Source organism: Onychomys torridus, chromosome 1, assembly GCF_903995425.1.
Source record: "Onychomys torridus chromosome 1, mOncTor1.1, whole genome shotgun sequence".
NCBI classification, from domain to species: Eukaryota; Metazoa; Chordata; class Mammalia; order Rodentia; family Cricetidae; genus Onychomys; species Onychomys torridus.
Window position 1 is genome coordinate 87,783,361 of NC_050443.1, and position 15,659 is coordinate 87,799,019.

General features: G+C 45.2%; 1 protein-coding gene across 1 annotated transcript in view; it reads right to left on the minus strand.

Moving 5' to 3' along the window:
* Scube2 (signal peptide, CUB domain and EGF like domain containing 2) overlaps positions 1-15,659 on the minus strand; it is a 66,921-nt gene that overhangs the window by 19,492 nt on the left and 31,770 nt on the right. Inside the window, 7 exon segments of the mRNA XM_036190417.1 lie at positions 6,943-7,123; positions 7,125-7,150; positions 7,529-7,684; positions 12,320-12,424; positions 14,208-14,294; positions 14,537-14,653; positions 15,098-15,220. Coding sequence (XP_036046310.1) covers positions 6,943-7,123; positions 7,125-7,150; positions 7,529-7,684; positions 12,320-12,424; positions 14,208-14,294; positions 14,537-14,653; positions 15,098-15,220 — 795 coding nt within the window.

Genomic DNA, 15,659 nt, shown 5'->3' on the forward strand with positions numbered 1-15,659 from the left:
AGCCTTGAGACAGTTGTGGGGTTGGTCTTCCGAGTCTCTAAGAAAAGAGAATTGTGGGCATTCCACAACCCTGGGTGTATAGAGAGACTGATAGACTCACTTCTTGCCATACATTTTGAGGAATTATGGTTTAACTGTGCCTAGTCAAATAGACTTAATTGATTATAATATATAGTTTCAAACAAAGTGATTGGCCACCATAAAGTCACAGAAAGCAGCTGTGGATGATTCCTTCGAGTCCATCCGCACCGAAGGTTTACTAATGGCATCAGACAAGACAGGAACATGCTGGGGTAGACACATCTTCTACCAATATCACTAGCTCTTGATCAAGCGTATCACAAGACAAAGAGTCATGCATCAATCCAATCTGGCAGGTGTTCACACAAAGCATTAGCAACAAATGAAAAGTCTGCTTTAGAAATGGATTTACACCAGTACAATCAACAGTGAACCTTGCCACGTTGGAAAGAGTATACCTGAAGAGGAAAGCCAGTTCAAATTATGTTTATTTAATCTTTGTCTTATTCTGTCTTTTATCATTTATTGCTTATATTAGCTAGTAGTACCAGAAAACAGTCATAAATTCAAATATATATTAAAGAAACAGAGAAAGATACACACTTAAACCATAGAAAGAAAGGAAGTGGGGAGTATGAGAGAGAGAGAAAGACAGACAGACAGACAGACCTATAGCTGGATAGGGCAGTTAGGGAGTTACCACTAAATAGTGGTATTTATTTAATGTATCTATCTATTTACTTACCGAGAACATGGTTTGCACATTCATGTATGTGTACACATCTGTGCCCACACATGTGGAGGTTCGAGATGGATGTCAGGTATCTTCCTCTAGCACTCTCCCCTTGTTTTTTGAGGCAGGGTCTCTCACTGAACCTGCAGCCACCCTGGATGTCCTGTGAGCTCCTGTGCTCTGCTTGGTTCTACTTTCCAACACTAGGGCTATGTAATATGTAGCCATGCCCAGCTTCTATGTGGGTGCTAGAGATTTGAACTCAAGTCCTCTTGCTTTCAAAGCAAGTACTCTTACCCACTGAGCCATCTGCCCAGTCTCTAGAGTGGTATTTAAAGCAGAGGTCAGCTAAGAAAACTTGACAGAATTTGCAATCACCTAAAGACACCTTTGAATATGTCACTGAGATTGTTTCCTGAGATATTAAACCAAGAGGGAAGGCCCATCTTAGCTGTGGGTGGCACCATCTTCTGCACTGGGGTCCCAGAATAAGCAGAAGAAAGTGAGCTGAGTATCAATGTTGATCCCTTTCTGCTCCCAACTGTAGACTCGAAGCAACAGCTGCATTATGTCCCTGCCACCACAATGGACTGCATCCTCAGACTGAGCCAAAAGCAACTCTTCCTTTTGACAACTGTTTTCTGTCAAGTATTTTGTCACGACAGCAAGAAGAATAAATAATACAATACCTCTGCCTGGAAATGACACTGGTCCAGGGCCACGGGCTTTCTCTCTCAGGCCTCTGGCTTTACTCTTTCAATAAGTGGTCTCTCCTCTCCCGGCTGTTAATACTCTAAACCACAGCTGTCCCTCACTCATCTACTGTCTACTCCATCACTCAGCAAGCCTTCTACTCATCTATAAGAGGACGTAATGTGGACTTATAGGGATTGTAGGCAAAGCACTCAGCATAATACTGAACACATTGTAAGAAATTGATAAATGCCAATAATTTACTAAATTATGTTCTTGCTATTGTTGAAACAAAGTCTCTCTATATAGATCTAGCTGGCCTCAAACTTCTTAATCTTCTTGCCTCAGCCTCCTGAATTCTGGGGTTACAAGCATGTACCACCATGTCTGTTTTATCAAACACATTTATTTTTTTTAAGATTATTTATTTATTTAATGTGTATGGGTATTTTGACTGCATGTGTGTCTGTGAACCATGTGCATACCCTGGGACCAGAGTTGCAGACAATCATGAGCCACTGTGTGGTGCTAGAATCAAATCCAGGTCCTCTGAAAGATCAGGCAGTGCTCTTAACTGCTGAGCCACCTCTCCAGCCCCCCAAGATCCACCCCAGGGCCTCACACATGCTCAACAAAAGACTCTGCCATGAGCTATCGTCTCAACCCAGGTATCTGTAGTTTGTAAAATAGAACTGCTTTCCTACTTATTTGTATTTATTTCTGTATGTACATCTATGCATGTGTTCATTGTGTACATGTATGTTGGGTGTATGTATGTATCTTTGTCAATTGCTCTACACCTTAGTTTTTGGGACGGGATTTCCCACTGAGACCTGGAGCTCACTCATTAAGCTAGACTGGATGGCCAGTGCTCTCCAGTGACTCCTCATTCTGTTTTCCCAGCACAGGGATTACAGGCACAGACCACGCTTTTCATATGGTTGCAGAGGATACAAACACATATTCTCATGGTTGTACGGCACGCACTTTACTGACTCAGTCATGTCTCCAGCCCCAGAACTGCTTTTCTTTTCTGACATCTTGCTAAAATTGATCACAGATGGTATAAAGGTTACTTAAAGAACAGGCTGTCCCCAAATGCCAAATTCACAAATTCATCACCATGTACAAAATGACAATGAGAAAGTTTTTCTATTTGATCAGAAGTGAATCTTTTCTTTGGTGTAACTTGTGACTTTAAATTTTATTTTTTAAAAAGTTTAAAGTATTTTATGTGTGTGTGCATGCACGTGCCCCAGCATATGTGGAAGACAGAGGACAACTTGTGGGAGCTAGTTCTATCCTTCCACCACGTGGAACTTGGGGATTGAACTCAGATCACATTTAGTGGCAAATGCCTTTACCCATTATGGTGGGGTGAACAGGAAGGGCCCCCACAGACTCATGTGTGGGAATGCTTGGCCATAAGAAGTGGCACTATTAGAAGATGTGGCCTTGTTGGAGTAGGTGTAGCCTTGTTGGAGGAAATGTGTCACTGTGGAGGCAGGCTTTGAGGTCTTACATGCTCAAGCCACGCCCAGCGTAAGACCTACTTCACTTCCCGCTGCCTGCAGATCAAGATGTAGAACTCTCAGCTCCCTCTCCAACACCATGTCTGCCTGCAAGCCGCCATGAAAATAATGGACTAAACCTCTAAAACTGCAAGCCAGCCCCAATTAAATGTTTTCCTTTATAAGAGTTGCCATGGACATGGTATCTCTTCACAGTAATAGAAACCCTAACTAAGACACCCATGGAACCATCTTGTCAGCCCTAAATTTTATTTTAATTTTTTTTTATTTATTGTTTTGCTTCAAGATATGGTCTCACTATGTAGCCCTGGATATTCCAGAACTAGCTAAGTAGACCAGGCTGGCCTCAACTCACAGAGAACAGCTTGTCTCTGCCTCCTAAGTACTAAGATTAAAGCTGTGCACCACCATGCCTGACTAATTTTTTTAATGATATTGGGAAGACAATTTAATGTAACTAGACAAAACCTATAAATGTTCTTAGAAGAAATATAATTAAAGACTGCGTATTTGTATGTTCTTACTGATCAAAACAGTTATTGATTTTATTATTATTTTCACTTATTGGGTTTGCAAAGATTAAAAGGACCAATGATAAATAGTTCATGTACGTGAGGATGTGGGCACTAAACACTCTCATGCAGTGCTGGAGGCAGTGCGCGTTGAGGGGGATTTGGTAGGGTAAGTTGGCAGTATCTGCCAATTTTTACAAATGCATGTCCTTGATTTTGCAGTTACACTTCCAGAAATCTAGCTTTTGAGAATATTGGTGTTTGCACAAAGAAGGCTATCCACAGTAGCTCTGTTTGTAAAAGGAAAATTAGGAATCATGCCAACATCTACTCATGGACCAGGGCTGACAGATACTGCTATCTTAGATACAGGCTGGAAGAGGAGAGTGTGTAAGGCACTGGACTGAGCCCTAGAACAATGGGTAGGAAAGCCTGCTGACTTCTGTCCTGGATTGAACTGGGCTTCTGCTACTGCCCTGAGGTCATTCCCCCAGCCCTCCAGCCCCCCAGCCCTCACCATCCTTCTGATACCCATAGGGGTTTTTGTTTTACTTCTTTTCTTTTCTTTCTTTCTTTCTTTCTTTCTTTCTTTCTTTTTTTTTTTTTTTTAAGGTTTTTCAAGACAGGGTTTCTCTGTGTAGCTTTGCACCTTTCCTGGAACTTGCTTTGGAGACCAGGCTGGCCTCGAACTCACAGAGATCCGCCTGCCTCTGCCTCCCAAGTGCTGGGATTAAAGGCATGCGTCACCACTGCCCGGCTTGTTTTACTTCTTATTCTTTTGCCTGAAACACTTCCAAGCATCCCCAAGTTTTCTTTCTCTTCCCTTTGTGTGTATGCACCATCAGACTTTGCAAGGGGGCCTTCCCTGACCTTTTACATCAGATATACAGAATCATAAGCCAAAATAAACCTTTTTCTTTGTAAAGATACCCAATCTCCAGTGTTTCCTTATAGCAACAAGAACAATAATAACAGAAGCTGAAAACATTTTCTAAAAAGAACCAGGGACATTCCTAGGCTTGTCTCCACTGTATGTGCCAACTAGAGTTCAAAAATACCAATAAGCCTGGGCAACTTTTAGGAATTCTCTACTTCCACCAAGTGGATCCCAGATCAAAGTCAGGTCACTGGTCTTGGCTACAAGTGCCTTTTCCTGCTGAGCCATCTCACAGCCTCCCAAGTCCTTTCTAGTTAGTACACCTGACCCTTCTTTGTACCCACATCTTCCCTCCCTGACCATGCCTGTGCTGTGTTCTTCCCACAGGACAATCTTCAACACTGTTGACTGACTTGGCCCCATGTTGGATATGAAATTTACTTTTAGTGTTAGAGAAAGCTTTTGGGAAAACACACTGCCTCTTTAAGAAACCAACCCATATCAGGCAGTGGTGGAGAACACCTTTAATCCCAGCACTCAAAAGGCAGAGGCAGGTGGATCTCTGTGAGTTCAAGGCCAGCCTGGTCCACAGAGAGAATTCCAGGACAGCCAGGAAATTACACAGAGAAATCCTGTCTCAAAAAAAAAAAAAAGGAAACAAACCCAAACAAATTTAGCTGATAGACATGTCAGGGACACATTTGCATACCATAACAATTTAACTCTATTGGTGTCCACCACAGGTTTGTGCCCCGGAGACCTGTGTTAGGAAGGCCGTTCCTCCTCCTGGACTTTGCACACCCAGTACTGCTAACATGATCCCTGAGGGTCCGCAGACCTTGACACTAATCTTCCTGAGTTCCTGACTCTTCACAAAGTCTCCCTGATGAACCCACAGTCCTACCGAAACAGGCCTGGGAAGGGAGGGGCTGCAATTCAGCTCCGAGAGGCCAGAAAGAGGACCTGCCTGGCTGCTTGCCTGAGAGTTCATTGCACTCACCCTAGAAAGCAGGGCCACCACAGCCAGCTCTTGTCACTAATTTGGTATGGAGACTGGAACTCTGAGGAGTCCAAGTGAGAAGCCAGCCAGCTGGGTTTATTGCCCTCTTTTCTTTTTAAGAAAATCAGCTGGAATAAGAGTCAAGACCATCTGGGAACTGGCCCCTTGTGAGCAGTTACTTTCAGAGTTCCCTAAGCTTTGGCGAAGCAGCAGTTTGGAGCTGTGGCTCTTGGTGAAAGTTCTCCAGAACTCAGCTGGCTTCAGCCATGCCCATACAGAAACACCAACATCCTACCCCTATACCTAAGCTCCATTGTTTGGGCCTAAGAGTCTCCTGACCCTTCAGAACAGACACCTGCTTCTTCTTCTTGGGGGAACCTGGTCACTGAACTTCACCTTATATAAGAGTGAAAACAAGCTTTTCAATTAGACTGTAAATTCAATCTTTAGGGGAAAAAAACTATTATCATTATTATTTTGGGGCATGCACAGAGTATATGTGGAGTGTATATGTGCATGTGTGCTTGTACATGCATGTGCATACATGTGGAGGTCAAAAGACAACCTGGGGCTTTCCAATTAGGCAAGGCTGGCTGGCCAGCAAGCTCCAGTGATTCTGTCTCTGCCTCTCCAGCACTGGGATTACAAATGTGTACCACCAAGCCTGGCTTTTAACATGAGTGCCAGGGATCAAATTCTGGTCCTTGTGTTCACATGGTAGGTGCTTTGCTGGCCCAAGGTATCTCCCACCAATGAGATTTTCAGCAAGAGAACATAGACCTCAGCATTCATTTTGTGGCCTGTAGGAGATGCTGGTCCCTGCCCAGTAAGATTACCGCTAGATCAAGGGAGCTGGGGCAAGGTTACGTTCCTAGCAGATAAGAACCAAATCAATCACACTTATCCCTATAAAAGGAGACCCCAACTTTCCTCTGTGAGGCTTCTCAGACCGTCTCTCTTATAATTGCACAGAACAGATCTCACATCTGACCACCCTGGAGTCTCTTGCTGGATTTAGGACTGATATTTGCTCTGAAACACACACACACACACACACACACACACACACACACACACACACACACACACACTTAGACCAACAACATGTCATGGACCTGACACTGCTTGAAGCCCCAGCCCGAAGCCCAGGTGTCTCCAAGGCACCACCTACATGGCCTCTAGCTTTGCATTCGCTCAAAACCACAGACAGAAATGAGTTCATTCATTACCACCAGGGGCCAAGCCAAAGAGTAGTAACTACAGAGGCTGTAACAACAGAGTGTGTGAAGGCTCACACTAGCCAGGCAGCATGGCCAAGCCTACATTTGCTTTTCTGTCCTTGAGTTCCACAAACACTGCCAGATATGAGGAGAAGACAGGTAAGCTACACCTCAGCTCCTGGGGAGCGCCAGGGCTGGTAAATACACAGCAGCTAACAGAGGAGAAAAGGCCTCCCTGGTGTTCTCTGGAGTGAGCCCAGAGAAGGAAGGATGGCCCAGGTCTCACTGGCTCCCTTGTTCACATGTCTAACGCTCCAGGCAGATCTGTCAGTCATCACACCTTGGGCTACTTACCACACTGGTTTTCTTCTTGGCCCTGACCCACTCCACAGGTCTCCTCCTGCTGTTCGGATGCTCTGAGGGGCTTTTTAGCTATATTGAGGTCCAGGCCTGAGAGCTGCAAGCGGAACTGTTCCCTGTGGGCAGCCTTCTTGAGCGTGCGGATGGCTTTCCGCAGCCGCTTCTCGGTCCGCTTTTACTATGCAGCTCAGATTGCAGGAAGCTGTGGAAACAGGGGTGACAGCAGCATGGGGGCAGATCCTCAGGCTGCAGTAAGGATGTCCAGGCTAGACCCACCAACACCCCAAGTCCCCTGGAGCTGGGAACCTAGCAGGCTGGGCAGCATTTAATTCAAACACAAATTTTGGGGACCCAAATGGTAGCTTTGAGTTTTATGAAGTGGAAGGGAAAAAAGACTCTCCATCAGGTTCTAAACCAATTTAGTGTAATTTATGAGGGTGACATCAAACAGGAGATACTTGAGGGCTTACACTAGTTTCTGCCCCTCCCCTCCCCCGCCAAGAATGATGGGAAATGAAAGGCAAAGAGAGAAGGAATGAGTCCTGAGAAGCCTGGCGTTGCAGATAGCTTTCAGACCAACCTGTCACCTCCTTTTTGTAAGTTTCCAGTTCAAACTCAACCGTGATAAATATTTCCTTGGGGGCGTTCAGTCGGCCAAGGGTTCCCGGGACTTGCTCGCCAGAACTGCATGTAAGGTTTGCATACTGGAAGCTCTCTTTTACTGAGCTGTGCCTCTCTGTATGAAGAAACGAAACGATCGGAAGCCACGTCCTGGCGGATAGATCACTGAGCTGAGCATTCGCTGGGGCTCAGTAAACATTTCATTACAACTCTCTAGGGACTGTGTGATTCACTCCACAGGCAGAGCCATTGCCAGCCCCTAGCCTGGAGCCCCGGGACATCTTCATTGCTATGTAACTTTACAGTCTAATTCTTGAACACTCTTCTCACGGGTACAGGCTGGGTGTCTCCCACTGGCCAGCCACATAAATGCAGAGAACAAGAACCAGGGGCCTGGGGGGTGTTTTGTATTTTTGATGATGGTTAGCTAAGGTCGTGGGCATTCTCAAAGCTAGACTGAGATGGCCTGACGCTGAAGCTCCGAACAGGGGATGAAAGGAAACCAACCCATGCTTCCTGTCCACCTGACCTTCGTGCAGCTCCATCCCAAAGGGAAACACAGAACGGACATCAACAGTGATGTCTCATCTTAAACAACCACCGACACCAAACGGCACAAAGAGTCAACAGAACCAAACAGTACCGTGCAACCATGTGGGGTGACAGTGGAATGCTTGCTCTAGGTCAGGCTTTGCAGCCAGGTGGTGCTGGCCCATGCCAGCCATACCATACCAGCGCTTGGAAGGCAGAGGCAGGTGGGTCTCTTGAGTTCGAGGCCAGCCTGGGCTACAGAGTGAGTTCTAGGACAGTCGGGGGCTACACAGAGAAGCCCTGCCTTAAAAACAAAACAAAACAACACAAAACAAACAAAAAAGGAGACAGGCTTTGTATATCCCTATTCTTGATTTTTGTGGTGTCCCCTCTGCCCAGGGCTTCTGATGAATCTGTTGACTCAATAGACAAAGCTGAACCGAACCAAACTACAGAGCAGGACCACATAGCCACAAAATCTATTTGCATCTCTTTTAAAACTGACTGTATTGAACTAAAGGCTATCTGTGCTATATATAGTCTTTAATTACAAAGCAATAGACCATCAGGACCAGAGGAAGAGACAAATTCATTTTCTACCTATATTTTTCCCCCAAAATATATTTTTTATAGTTTTAAAAAGTGTTTTTATTTTTATTTATGTGTGTCTATAGGCCACATATGTGCAGGTGCCTAAGGAGGCAAGAAGAGGGCATCAGATGCCTTGGAGCTCGAATTATAGGCAGTGAGTTGCCCAACATGGGTGCCAGGAACTGAACCTGGGTCCTCTAGAAGAGCTGCCAGTGAGCGCTCTGAATTGAAACCATCTCTTCAGTCCTGTTCTACATTTTTAAAGAGCTAACCTCAAAGCTTAAATAGATGTTCAATTTGAACTTGTTTTCCTTTCAATTTGTGTGTGTGTGTGTGTGTGTGTGTGTGTGTGTGTGTTTCCAAGACAGGGTTTCTCTGTGTAGCCCTGGAACTTGCTTTGTAGACCAGGCTGGCCTCCATCTCAGATTTGCCTGCCTCTGTCTCCCGAGTGCTGAGATTAAAGGTGTGCACCACCACTGCCCGGCCCATATCTATATTAAAACCACTTTTACATTATTTATTTATTTGTGGTTACATTTATGTTGTGGTTGCACACATGTCACAGCTCACATGTGCCATGTGGGAGGTCCGAGCACAACTTGCAGGTCAGTCCTCTCCTTCTACTGTATGTGTGGGTCCTGGGGATCAAACTCAGGCTTGGCAGCAGGCTCCTTCACTGCTGAGACTTCTCACTGGCCCTAACACTATTTTTATCTATTTATTTTGTGTTTATACAAATTTTACTCTGTGTTTCAGGCTGACCTAGAATTCACTATGTACTCAGAGATAACTTTGAACTCACAACATTCACATGCCCCAGCTTTCCAAATGCTGGGATTACAAGTACGAGTCACCATGTTTAGCTTAACACTTTGTATTTTGAAGTAAGTTTAGATTTACAGAAAAATTGATGAAAAGTAGACTTCTTGCATACCCTCCACTTGGTCCCTCCTAGTAACATCTTACTTCACACTGGTCCAATCTATTAAGTAAACTCCAGACCAAATCTAGTTTTTTTAATAATATTTTCCTGGGCTGGAGAGATTGCTCATACCACAGTATGGTTAAGAGCTCATACTGTGGGGCTGGAGAGATGGCTCAGCGGTTAAAAGCACTGGCTGTTCTTCCAGAGGTCCTGAGTTCAATTCCCAGCCACCACATGGTAGCTCACAACCATTTGTAATGAGATATGGCACCCTCTTCTGACTTGCAGGCAGAACACTGTATACATAATAAATAAATAAATAAAGGAATGAATGAATAAATAAATAAATCTTAAAAAATAAAAAAAGAGCTCATACTGTTCCTGCAGAGGCCCAGAGTTTGATTCTCAACACCCACATTGGGTGGCTTCCAACTTCTACAACTCCAGCTCCAGAGAGAGCTGACCCGTCTGGACTTGGCAGGCACCACACTCACACACATGTACACATAATTAAAAATTAAAATAAATCTTTAAAAACAAGTAATACCACGCCAGACGGTGGTGATGCATGCCTTTAATTCCAGCACTCAGGAGGCAGAGGCAGGCGAATCTCTGTGAGTTTGAGGCCAGCCTGGGCTACAAAGTGAGTTCCAGGAAAGGTGCAAAGCTACACAGAGAAACCCTGTCTTGAAAAAAAATTAATAATAATAATAATAATAATAATAATAATAATAACAACAACAACAACAAGTAATACCAGGGCTGGAGAGATACCTTAGTGACTAAGAGCACTGGCTATTCTTTTAGAGGACCCAGGTTTGATTCCCAACACCCACAGGGTGGCTCAGAACTGCTTGTAATTCTAGTTCCAAGAGATCAGACTCCCTCTTCTGGCCTCCTTGGATACCAGGCACACATGTGGCAACAAAGATACACATGAAGTCAAAACACCTGTACACATAAAGTAAAATTTAAAAAAATTAAAATAAAAAATACTTTAAAAGTGCAAAAAATTGACTCAGCCCTAAACAGGACATTCATACCACCCCTGTTAAGGCCCAAGGAACAGCTCAGAAAAGGGAATGAAGAGCCGGAAGACAGGGAGAAGGGCTGTGGAGTACTGTCTTCTGGCCATGACACAGCCATCAAGATCTCACAGCAGCTGCAGCTACTCCCAATGAGCCTGCCAACAGCCAATTGTGGATCTCAAAGGGATTCATGGGGCCCTATCTCCACCCACCCCCACGGAACTGTGTCCTGACAGATTCTGAGAGAACAACAGCCGTTCTCTGTGTACCTACTGACATACCCAATAGCTTCCAATGGTTAGTCCAAACCTATGGGCATACAAATGGCCCTGGTTAAATTCAGTTGGTCACAAAGCCAAATGAAAAGGCATGAATGTGGGAAACTGACTCATAGGGAAGGGGAGAAGGGATAGGGATGGGAAGGAAGTAAAAGATGGTGGAGAGGTATCAGTCATCAGGATGCACTATTTACATGTATGAAATTTTAAAAGAACAAATTTAATAAAAGTTAGAAAAGTGTAAATATGAAAGGAGAATATGAAAAATACAGAAGAAAAAATCAAAATCACTCACCATTCTCCTACTCAGACATAATGACTAATGATGTAGTCAACTTACTAGAGCTTTTTCCCCTTAACTTTATTTATATACAATTTTGATTAATTAGACATATAGAATTCTACTGTCCACCTTTCTATCTCTTTTTTGTTTGTTTGTTTTTGTTTTGGGAGACAGGATCTCTCTGTGTAGCTTTGGCTGTCCTGAAACTTGCTCTGTAGACTAGGCTAGCCTCAAACTCAGCAATCTGCCTGCCTGCCTCTGCCTCCTAACCCTGAGTGCTGGGGCTAAAGGCATACAACCTCAGCCATATAACAAAACACCTTCTTATGTCATTAACATTCTTTGAATACACATAGTTAATAGGAGTACATGTCCCGTCAATGGAGGCACCAAAATGCATCTCAACTGTTCACCAGAAGGCAGTGAAAATGCATTTCGGCTGTTCACCATAGGCAGTAAAAATAGCCAGCATGAGCTTTAGGTTCATCTGTTCCAGGGTAGACCGGAGGAATAAAACCTTCCTAACCTGTCTTGATTTATCTTAAACTCCAGAAGCGTTCTCTGAGGTTCTGATGGAAAGGGAAGCTAGAGAAGACAGCAGTCAGTTTGCTTGTTTGAATAAGCCCAGCCATCCTTGGATGACATCTGTTCTACTATTCCCACCCCACCCCACCCCCGGGGGGAGGCAGAGTTTCCAAACACTGGAGCAGCAAGAACACTGGATATTCTCCCTTGTTCACCCATGTTATCATTTCCAAATCAGCCCCCTTTTTTCAGAACTCATGCTTCAACCAAACTCTAAGATCAGGAACTTTAACCCAATGTCATCACAAGTGGCTGATTCCTCTCAAGCCCACGACTCGTATGAACTCCCAAGTTTCCCTAGAGCTTCAACAGTGACCTCACAAAGGATCTCCTGAGGCATAACCCCAGAACTGCACAGGGGTTAGGGCAGGCTCTCCTCCTAGAGAAGAAAGTCCCTGCAGATTCTGAATGGCTCCGTGTCATCTGCCATGTGCTTGCATCACCGGGACAGCCATTTCCAGCCAGTTGGTCACAGGTCCCTTACCCATCATGCAGGCAAGCTCCCTGCACCAGCCATCTGATTCCATACCTGGTAGTACTGCTCGCAGGCCCTCAGGAGACAGCTTGACCTTTTGCAAACTACACTTGCTTTCATTTAGCTTAAAGGTTACACTTGTCCTGACGGTGACGACATCTTCAGAAAGAGATAAGTAAAAGAAATTACCTTCATAGGCAAAGGAAGAGAACACCCTGCTGGCAAGCTCCTACTGGCTGGGTCTCACCATGTGCTACAGCCCATGAACCCCTCTAACCCTTGAGATGAACCCAATAAAGGTTTGGATCATGAAGTGTTTGTTAATATGCACAGGTTCACCTGGAGCCTCCTTAGAGTTAAACTTATCTCAAGGGAAAGATGGAGCCAATGTTCAAATGTAACAGAGGAAGGGCCCCCAACAGTCTCCATAGTCAGATGAAAGATGAGGTCATTTTTGTGTCTTCCTGAGAAGGAGGGCAGGTATCCTCCCGCTCAAATGTGGATAAGATTGTTGAAGGAGTCTCTTCTATGTGTGGCTTCCTGGAGAGGACAGGGCTGAGGGGGCTGCCATTAGATGTGGTTACCACTTCTGGAGTCTGGGATGGAGTGAGTGCAGATTTCTGTTCTCCCCAAATTGATCTTAACCATATGTTGGGCTGGAGCCCCTGCCTCTAATGAAAGCCCTCTGATCTGTGAAAACTTCATCCTGATCCTTAATCTTCCCCACCTCAGATTCCTCAGGTGTTAAATGCACACAGTTAAACACCTGTTTTACCAGGATGTTGTTAAGGAGTAAATGAGATAATGGCAAAAATAAATGTTTAGCTGGTTGCCTGGTACATAGGAAGGACGGTTAGCTATTTGCTTGCCAATGCTTAGAGCACCCCAGACGACCAAGGAATTACCACTGGGGGATTTGGTGAACAAGACTGTGTTGTCTCCTCTGGCTTGGTCCTAACATCCACCAGAACGGGCAGCAAAGAGCAGCACTTAAGACTCCAGACTTAAAGTGCTTGAGTTCAAACCCTGGCCCCTCTAGTCATCTGAGTCACTTTGAGTAAGTTCTTCCGCCCCTCAGTGCCTTGCTTTCTTTGGTTAATAAGGATAATATAAAATCGATGCAGCCAAGTGTGGTAAACTCACTCCTATAATCCCAACACTTGGACAGCTGAGGCAGGACTGTCATGAATTCAAGGTCATCCTGAACTACATAATATGTTCCAGGGTAGCCTGGGTTACAAAGTGAGACCTGCCTCCAGTATTTAATGCAGAGTTTCAAGTGGATTAAATAGCCTAGTCCGTGGACTATAGCATACAGTCACTGGAGTAATTTAACTTCTTAACTACCATCTTGCTTGAGATTTCAAACTCGACATCTTTATAATCTAGACAATATAGTCAAGATATAATGTGGTTCTCAATTTGGACAGTTTTGTAACAAAATGACAAATGTGTCCTTATCTGGGATGATGAGGCCTCCAGAAAACACGGGACTCTTATTCCTAGTACTGTAGCAAACTATTGAAATAGGTTCAGGTCTCTTTCTTGAGACAGAATCCCACCTCCCCTATTCTGTCCATGCCACCTCCACCAATGTCCTATGTCCCCGGCATGGCACCTACTGGGCTTTTAAAGTACTCTGGGAGAGAAAGAATTTGGGATCCATGAAACTGTTTTCTCCAGAGCTCTGTGGACCTCTTGCCAATATGGTGACCCGCCCAGGTGGAGCAGGACCTTCAAGTACACAGGGAACACTCAGTAAGTATGGTTTCCACAGGTAAGTCAGAGATCAGACCCCAGAGCTGTGGGCAAGAACACCCAGTAACATGCTCACAGCATCCAGTAAGAAAAGAGCAGACAAAGCCACCCCCATGAGCAGCACCCCATTGGGAGAAGCTATTGAATGCAATGAGCCACTGCAAGAACGCAGTTTGGTAATTACCCCCAAAATCAGAGTCATTTGGTTTTTGCTGTCTGCTTCTGAGAGAAGAGGAAGAGCCGCAGGTGACAGAGTAGGCCTCTTGCAGTCCTAACAGATAGAATGTGGAATTGTCAAAACGCATAAGCAAGATGACAGGCTATCCTGGGAGCAGCTAAAGTCACCCCACCCCACTCCACACAGGCCACTAGAAAAATACCCAGGACATGGGCTCTCAAAGCAAGGGCCTCTGGTGTCACGAAGTATCTGGTCCAGAACCAAGAAGCCCTTTGAGCACATCTAAACCTACAGGCCCTGCCATGAGAACCTTCCCAGGGACTTATGCCACTCACCTGAAGAGAGGTGAGTGCCAGAGTGACATCGGAGGAGGCACCTGTCTCCTCCACCACTCTTACCACAGTGCAGGGACACACGGGGTGTCATGCTAGTGGGCAGGAAGCCCTTCACATCTAGACAGGACAAAACACAGATACTTGAGGTAAAAGACGCATGCACAGAAGTACCTAAGTGTGATGAAGAGGCAGTGCACAGAAGGCCCTAAGAAAAGAAGGCAGAGCTGACCTCCCTCCCCTGCCTCACCGGGCTGGCTCAAGTCCCGCCTCCCACTGAGGTCAAGGAGGCCTCTGTCTGCTCTTCATGCAGAGAAGCAACCATGAAACAGAAGGAAGCTCCAATCTATGCAGAAGCGCAGAGGTAACTGTCAATGAGCCTGCAAAGTATCTCCTGTTTTTTGGACTTGTTAAAGACCGGCCGCTGCCGCTTCCGGGAGGAAGAGCCAATGGGAAAGGTGTACTTTGAGCCCAGTGGGGTAGGGGAACATACAGAGTCTCAAACCTCTGACTCGGGGTGAGCCTGTAGCCACATGTGAACTATGGAAGGATGGAGCCTCTTACCCACACAGTCTTTTTTATTCCAGTGCAGCTTGAACCCTGGATGGCACTGGCACTCATAGCCACCCACTGTGTTGACACAAACGTGCTGGCAGCCTCCATTGTCGACACTGCACTCATCAGTGTCTGTGGAACAAAAAAAATGGTCCCCTGTCACAACAGTACATCAAGGGCTGACACCTCCCCCTTGAGGAAGAAGCAGTAGATGAGTCATGTGGTTGACAGACAGTCGTTTTCAGGGACATGTACTTGGCACCTGCAGACTGCACTCTATTCCTCACTGCCTTGAGCCTTGGTCAGGAGGTTTTAGCCATTGACAGGAACACTCAGAAGGGAACACACCACTGTCAGATATCCAAACTCGGACCCTGCCTAGGCTTTGAACTTGAAACTCCACCATCCTCTGGGCTACATACCAAGGGAGACAAACAGAATTAAGACTCCCTACTTGACTGTTTCCATAGTTGAGAGAAGAAAAATTGTGTGCACTTACCTGTCTCCAATAACTTAGGACTGAACCCAAGCTAGAAGGTAGCTCCTAACTAGGCTGACATCTGTGTTCAAG